The sequence below is a fragment of the Phaethon aethereus genome, assembly GCF_964289735.1.
Source record: "Phaethon aethereus genome assembly, chromosome: 14".
Lineage (NCBI taxonomy): Eukaryota > Metazoa > Chordata > Aves > Phaethontiformes > Phaethontidae > Phaethon > Phaethon aethereus.
In genome coordinates, this window is record NC_138590.1 from 13,428,964 (window position 1) to 13,436,870 (window position 7,907).

Sequence of the window (7,907 nt, forward strand, 5' to 3'; positions counted from 1 at the left end):
AACATGCAGAAGTAAGTTTTAAAATAAGCTTTATAAAGCACAATTTTCAAGTTTGTGTGCATGTCTGTGTCCATTTGCACCGGATTTCCAGACTCTTAGCTCTACTGAATATTCTACCGTTACATCTTCCTTGCAGATTCTGTACAGTATAAAGAGGAAAAAAACAGAGGTATACACAGTAGGTTCTGTCTTTTGCCCTTGGTATTAAAAAGATGGCAAACCACAAATGCTGGCATTAGGAATTCAGTCAACTCTTTTCTGGGTTTCAAATGAAGATGCAGTTCTTCAGCAAAACTGCAGGCCTTCTGCAGGCTGTATACTGTAGATGCCTTTTGTTTGAGATACTATTAGGGAAAATGGTTGAGGACAGCAGCTGCCAATATGGTAACCATGTTCTGCTGAGGAGTGCCGCTTATCACGGCTGCATGTTGTTGATAATAGCCAAAATGCTCATTTTCTCTTGGGCTGAGTCCACATCTTCATTTTGTTTCTGAGCCACTCCTGTGCCAAGGCCATACAGGCGCCCACAATACTTTGCATCATCAATTGTATCCTCAAAAAACAACTGCAGATAAAAAAAAAAAGGGAAGAAACAGGTACTGTATAACTGTGCCTCTAAATCAGAAAGCACTCAATGTTAATTAAACAACTCATTTGAAGACAGCCACCTCTACGATGCAGCATGCAAATTAAAATAAGCACATGAAAGAAGAGTAAACAGAAGTCTGTGCCAATATCAACAATTTCTATCAAGTTTGAAGTGTGATGGCCACAAGGCTCAAAAAAAGCCCCAAAAAACACATTGTGCATGTTGACATTTATGGATGGGAACTGGAGAAAGAACCATAAAGAAGAATACTGCAGTACCTCTTTCATTCTGAAGAATGCCATTCCCGTGAGAAGAGAGTCCGATCCTGCCTGGTGTTGTCGTCCAATTCGCTGCAAATCCAGCTGATCTGCCACTTCTTGAAGGCCACCCTGCAATGAGAAGAGAACAGATTTTATTTTGGAAGATCCATCTTTTACCAAAACTGCCACACTTCTCCAAAACATGAGGGCAAACACAGGCTACGATAAATCAATTCAAATTCCAGCAGTACACGCACACCAGCTGTGAGTGAAACATAGTGGTAAATACTGCTCAAGATCACATAAATACTCAAATTTAGGTACCTTGCTTTCCTGCTGCAGATACTTGAGATGACTGTGGGTACATTCATAGGTTACAAATGCTGGACCTTTCCCTCCCTTTCCTTAAACAAGACTGTGATTCAGTAGATAAATTACTTTTAACCCTCTGAGTGTCTTCCAGTTAATCAAGTCATGTAGTAGTTCATGTACAAAGAAACACCCCACCTTGCATAGGGAAGATAAGCATGCTGAATTATAATTAGCCTCTGAAATCACTGATACACAAACCGGAAGGTGATGGGAACATCCCCTGTATAATATACATATTGATAAGTCTGAAACCAGGGAGGCAGTATCTATTAGATACAAACTTAGTCATAGGTGCTTATGAGTGACTACCAGCTTCTATACACATTCCAATTTTAAGACTTGATATATGCAGCAGTTCTGTCACTTGGCTTACTGTACATTTACAGTGTTGGTACCCATCCATTGCTTGCTGGGGAGATAAAAGTACCTTGAGGTTTTTGCAGCTCTTCATTAAGTATTTTACATCATAGATAGATGGGAAGAAAAGGTTCAAGATATGGAAAAATTCATGTTCTTCTTCTGGTAACCTGGAATCTGTCAACAACTTCACCATGTAGCCAAAGTCATAACCACTGAAAATAAAACCATACAGAAACCACATAAGCAGCCAACACCTATACTTCACTGGTACCAATATCTCATTTTCCACAAGAGTTTTACATGCTGTAGCTTTCAAGCCTTAACATTTTCTGACATTCATAAAACCACTCTCGATCAGAGACAGAATTCATCCTGATGTTAGTGTAGGACTTTTGAACACTCCCTGGGTGCCTCCAGCTAAGCCGCTGGGAAGAACATACTTTTCTTCGCAGCACAGCAAGTTTCTGTGGCTATGGGCAATACAGAAAAGCAGGAAACCCTGTACATATCTGTTGCCACCACCTCCTCCTCCTGCCTCAAGTCCTTCCACTTGTGATGATATCAAGGACCAGAGGCTTTGTAATCAAGTTGCTTGAAATGCTACAAGACAGACATCTTGACTACACAGATTTCTTCCTCTAGGTAAACACAAGATGGACGTTGAGAACACCACCAACATTATAAGGAAGAAACAAAAACCTTACTTTACAATGCACACAAGCTACTAAGTGTAGAAATCTCAATTCAACTTTTTAGTAATTTCTTTGATAGAGGAAGATTATAACAGCGAAAGGATTTGCAAGCAACGCATACACAAAATTCAGACCACAGTAAGTGCTAGTACAAAATGAAACGCCAAGTGTCCTTACTTCTTAAACTTAGCCTTTGTATCTTTAAACTTATTTTAAGAGCTGCTAATTCTTCTCCTTAAAATCTGTGTTATTCTCCGTGGACAAAAGCATCAGTATTTCAATGAAAAAGAGATTTCTCACTTCACAGCGTCAGTGACCATCTCAGACCTACCTGTGGAAGGACAGCCATTTCACACTGTCACTAAGGACAACCCCAGATGTCATAAGCAACTCCGCAAAATGCAGGGTATCGATCCCTTCTTCTTCATGCTTCTGGAACTGCAGTCCAGAGCTGGCAAGGAGGTCTATGGAATCCTGAGAGTACATGTCCTCCCTGAAGGAGAAAATCAGCTTTGCGTTCGAAGTGCTGCCAAGTCAGGCTCATTTTAGGAAAAGTCTCCCCACACTGTATTTCAAAAAATTGAGTGACCAGGCTATCTCTGGGTTCCACATTTGTATCTCTAGAAAATTCAGACTGAATCAGTTTTAATACCACTACCGCAGCCGTTACATCCATAACAAGCTATTCTGCTAGTTAATAATTCTGTTGCTAGTACAAATTCCAAAGATTCCATCTCCATAGACCTGAATGACATTTTGAAAAGCATCACTTCTGCAAGGGGAATGCAAGCACCACACATGAGAGCACAGCAAAAAGGAGAGTTCTCCCAAATAGGAAGACATGCAACTCTAAAGCACTGAGCATCATTCCTGTCTACATTTTTCTTTTTCACTTCACAGCACATACCACCACCATATCATCATCTCAAGTTCCATCTCTGGGAGTAAACAAAATTGCATAATACTTGACTAAGGAAGAGGACATGGATGTGTGACAATATGCTTGGTGGAAAGCTGAGCAGGAACCTGATTTCTGTCATAAGTTTGTTTCATTTGAGGGTGGGAAGGGAGGGAAGGACATGACAACACACAGAGCAAAATTCATGCCAAATATGATAATTGAGTCAAATGAAGTGATCATACTAAGAAAACCACTTCAGACTGATTTCAATACTTTTAAAAGGCTCACAAATTTGTGGAAGTAAATAATGCAACTTTTGGGTTCAAGAACTGTATGATCTGCACATACTAGCTATGAATTTTTGTAATGTTTTCCAATGACAGTTCCATAAAGATACTGACGGATTTCCTACAAATGCATGTTTTTGCCAGATAAACCCTCTCTCTATTTCCAGGCATCTGTAGTGGTAATTATGCTCCGTTTGTCATTACAATTACAGGGGAAGGGATACTGAAGCTTGTTTCAACTGTAACCCAGGATATTGCAGTATGGAGACAAGAACAACTGCCACACTCCATTTAACATGATTCATTCTCCTGAACGGGTGTGACAATTACACCAACAGTTTTTTAGACCCCAGTTTATATTTTAGCATGGATCTGTAACGACGTATTTTCCTTTTTTTGCTGAAAACAGTACCTCCACTTAGTTTTAGCAGAAAGAGATGGATTTTTATACATATATAAAAAAAATTATAAAGATTCAGATGGTAACATTGTTCCAGGAAAAAAAGTTTAAGGCACATAAAATTACTGGGGATAGGCTATTTATCAAGAGAAAGGGTATTAAGGATAGGCTTTTAGCATGGCTTTGACTTCCGGAAATATTGCAAACTCCTGTCATCCCAAAATAGGTTCTCACATAATCTGTGTTAGAATCTGAATTTTTATTGCTCAGAACCAGCCAGCAATGATGAATTATACAGACACCTGCATTTGCCAAAGGAAAGCATCCCTTCAGCAGAAGAGAATACGCGATTATTCCCTAGGCCAAAAGACTCACGTAAGGTTGAATTTAAAGTTAAACTGCCAGGTGTTGATGCCAGAAGGATATTCTCCTTTTTCATTTGTGAAAGTCAGGCCCAGCTGGATAATTTTCAGAAGGTCAACATTACACCGAAGGAGCTGATATTGATAGTCTATGGAACTGCGGAATTCACCAATTGGCCTTACAACAACTCCAGGAAACTCAGTGTCCTAGGAGAGAAGGGAAAAATCTTATTTCACCAATATTAGGAGTCATTATTAGGAGTCTATTCAGTTCCACACTTGCAGGTCTCAGCACTGCATTCTGTGAATGCTTCTGTAAAAATCACTTTGTTCCCTCCTTTTCCATATTCACACAGCTTTTAAAGTGCTACAAGTCAAACACTAGAGAACCCTACACAATTTGTTAACTATTGCATTCATACATTTATTTATTACAGGTATCCCTTCTCGCAGTTTTGTTCTGTTCCACAACAAAAACACTATAGGGTCATCCAATATGCACCATTGTATAATCCAAACGTCCCTCTCTCGCAAAGGACTCTCTCATTTTCCGTAAATCTACTAAAATGGACTTCTTAATTTATTCAGTGTTCTTTCATGTTCTAAATACAAGTTAAATTTAGCACTCTGACCATCTTCATTTGATAGTCCAGACAGCAATAACCTTCACCATTTTTGAGGAACAGCAATGCCTACATTTATGAAAACTACTGCCAATTAAAACAGACCTTAACAACAGAGCAACCATCTATTAGATAAAAAAAAAAAATTTTTACTTGGCCAGTGATTGTGTGCTACCTTTGCTGAAACTCAAACTTCCATACTATTTTTACTCTCAGATTAGGTCACATAACTTCTACTGACTAGAGCATATGCAAAAACTTTCATGAAGAATCCAGTGCTGTGTGTCTGACAAAATTTCTCCCTTGCCCAAGATCTTTTTGTGTCCACTCTCATAGCACAGCCATTAAAACAGGTCATAAGCACACTTTCAGTTAGATCAAATAGAAGCAAGAAAGCTCATTTCCCATTGACATATGGCAACAAAAAAATCATATTCACTTACACAACTCTGTTCTACACTGAACTGCTACACTCTGCAGGGGCATGTGTTTTTATGCCATGCTGTTATTAAGGCCTTTTCGTATCTTCAGGTTTAGCCTCCCTAAGCAAAGTTGGCATAACTTACAGTATTGTAACTAAAAACAGTCATTTATGTAACTAACTGGCTCCTGCTGAGCAGATACAGACTTGTAAGAGCAGGAAGAGATTCCTCCCACCTGGGGAAGAGTCTGGTTGTCTTAAACAAAGCTTTCTGAACACGCTGTCATACCTACAGCCAGAATAAGAACGAATGTCTGGCCCCGTTAAAAAGGAGGCAGCCCAGCTGACTAGTTGTCACTTGCAGGCCTTTTGTCCTACACCATCACACATCTTCCGTAACCAAATTAAGACATTCAAAAGACAAAAATGCTGGTGAGAATCTAAAGATTTAAACCCAGTTGTACACCTGACCTTCTGTTGCACAAACTAATATATACTGAATTAGTAAATATTAAATGCATCGAGGTTTTTAAGGTGGTCTCTCTCTTCCCCATCTTTCACTCAATCCATACTCAACACTACTTATATTAGCTTCTGGAAAGCTTCTACTGAACAACTTTCTGATTTTTCAACAGTTAACTTCTAGCTCAGTTTGAATGGGGATGAGGGAAATAATTTCTTGCTCAACAGTCAACTTATTCCCCTACCCAAAAAAATCCCTTGACTAAGGCAATTAGTTCTAGTATAAAATATTTACCATGGCAATGTAACTGTAACTTAGAACAATCTCTCGAATTTTTCTCATCTCTTCTTCCAGATTGTTCGCCCATACTTCACAGATAACCTGGCTGTTCTCTGCAAGGGCTGCTGGCATCTTGCAGGGACCAGAGTAAAGACAGCTGATGTTGAATTCAGGTGGCAGTGTAGAATTGCGAGCTGTGCAATCTTATCAGTGTGCTGCATTAAACAGATAAATAAATAATGCTTCATATGAAGAAAGAGCTACGTACAAGAATGAAAGCTCTGTTCGAGTCAGTCACACTTCTTTTGCAGAGTCAAATAGCCCATTTAAACTTTACACCAATTTTTTTTCTTGCTTTTATCATTTCCTGTAAACATGCTGAATTAGAAGAAAATTTAGAGCATCTGTTCAGGTTATAAAAGTGGATGCACAATTACCAGTCCAGTTATTTACAACAAGAGTTGTTCTCCCTGTCCTTCTTCTGGCATAAGTTCTGAAACTTTGTGCATAAGATGCATAAGCAGGGAATCCCCACATTTAATACTCTTCAGCTATTGCAACAGCTTTCAAAAACAGTAATGGAATGCTTCACAGGCTACTTTATAGACCTGAGATTCTCTGATGTAATTCAAGAACCACTGAAGAAAGGTATTTCACCTTACACTACCAGCAGTTCCAGCAGTGCTACACCTGGCATAAATCACCGGTTGCTTAACCATTTCTTGCAAAAACACGAGCAGAACAAGCCCGGATTTCGGCAAGCGGGGCTCAAGCGCTCCAACCACAGCCGGGCCCTGCGCGCCCGGTTACCTGGGGCTGCCTGTGGCGGTCGGCGGAACTTAAGCCCACCGCCACAGCCCACCCCGCCACGGGGGGCGTCCCCCCGCCCTCAGCCCACCGCCAAAGGCCTCGCCGCCTCAGGGCCAGGCTCGCCCCGCGGCCCGTCCCGCCGCCGCCGCCGCCAGCCGCGCGCAGGACCGGGGCCTCCCGGGCGTGGCTCGGGCCGGTCGGGAAGCGGGAGGGCCACCCCTCCCTCGCCGTCCCCTCAGTCGGGGGGTCCCGCACAGCGCCCGGGGACGCCCCGCCCGCACCTGCTCGCGCACCGCTGGGCCCCGCCGCTCGCGCTCCGGGAGCCAGGCCGCCCGGCCGCTCTAGCCCTAACTCCCCCCCGCGACTCGTCTGCTCCGGCGCTCCCCATCACCTTCCCTGCCCCCAACGCTACCTGCCCGGAAGCCGGGTCCGGGCCGCTCGCCTCCGCGCAGGCGCGATGCGGCCTCCGGGCAGGGCGGGACTTCCGGGTTTCCGCTTTGCTCTCGCGAGAGATATGGCAAAGCCGCAGGGGCGCGCGGCGGGATACGTTGCTGCGCGCGCCTGTCTCGCGGCCGCGCGCGCCCCCGCGGAAGGGAGGGGAAAGGCGGAACGCCACGCGAGGTTCTGCCCGGAGTGCGCCTGCGCAAGAGCCGGTGGCCTTGTGATGACTCGTCTCTCTCCTTCCTTCCCACTGCCCCCCAGTGCGGCTAATGGACTCGCCCAGGCTCCCTACTCTGGGAGCGGCGGGCGAGTCCAAAGCCTGCGGGCGTGGGGAGGGACAAGGGAAGTAGGTGCTCTCATCTCCCTGAGGAAGCAGGGGCCTCGTGGCCGGACCGGCCACAGACAGCCACCGGGGCTCGGGTGGACTGCCAGCATGCCGGCGTGAGGACCGCCCCCAGCGCCCTGCACCACATCCGCAGGGATAGGGGCCAGGCCCTGGCTGAGCATCTCCAAAAGAAGTAGTGGCCACCCCTCCCTTACCAAAGGGAGGCGAGCGGCTCATAGCAGAGCCCCTTAGCCTGCGGCCTCCTTCAGGCATGGGCAGCTGTGAGGCCTGAGTCTCCCCAGGGACTCACAGGCCTCTGCTG

General features: G+C 44.1%; 1 protein-coding gene across 2 annotated transcripts; it reads right to left on the reverse strand.

Moving 5' to 3' along the window:
* Positions 1-274: 274 nt before the first annotated feature.
* Positions 275-6,141, reverse strand: CNOT8 (CCR4-NOT transcription complex subunit 8; the record flags this gene model as incomplete). Of its 2 annotated transcripts, XM_082006273.1 has the most annotated exons (6): positions 275-565; positions 868-978; positions 1,649-1,793; positions 2,605-2,766; positions 4,237-4,430; positions 6,025-6,141. In XM_082006273.1, the coding sequence occupies 6 exons, from the start codon at positions 6,139-6,141 to the stop codon at positions 416-418; spliced, it is 879 nt and encodes a 292-aa protein (XP_081862399.1). In that variant the 3' UTR covers positions 275-415. The 2 variants fall into 2 exon arrangements, with proteins under 2 accessions (XP_081862399.1, XP_081862400.1); XM_082006274.1 differs by lacking the exon at positions 2,605-2,766.
* Positions 6,142-7,907: the final 1,766 nt, after the last annotated feature.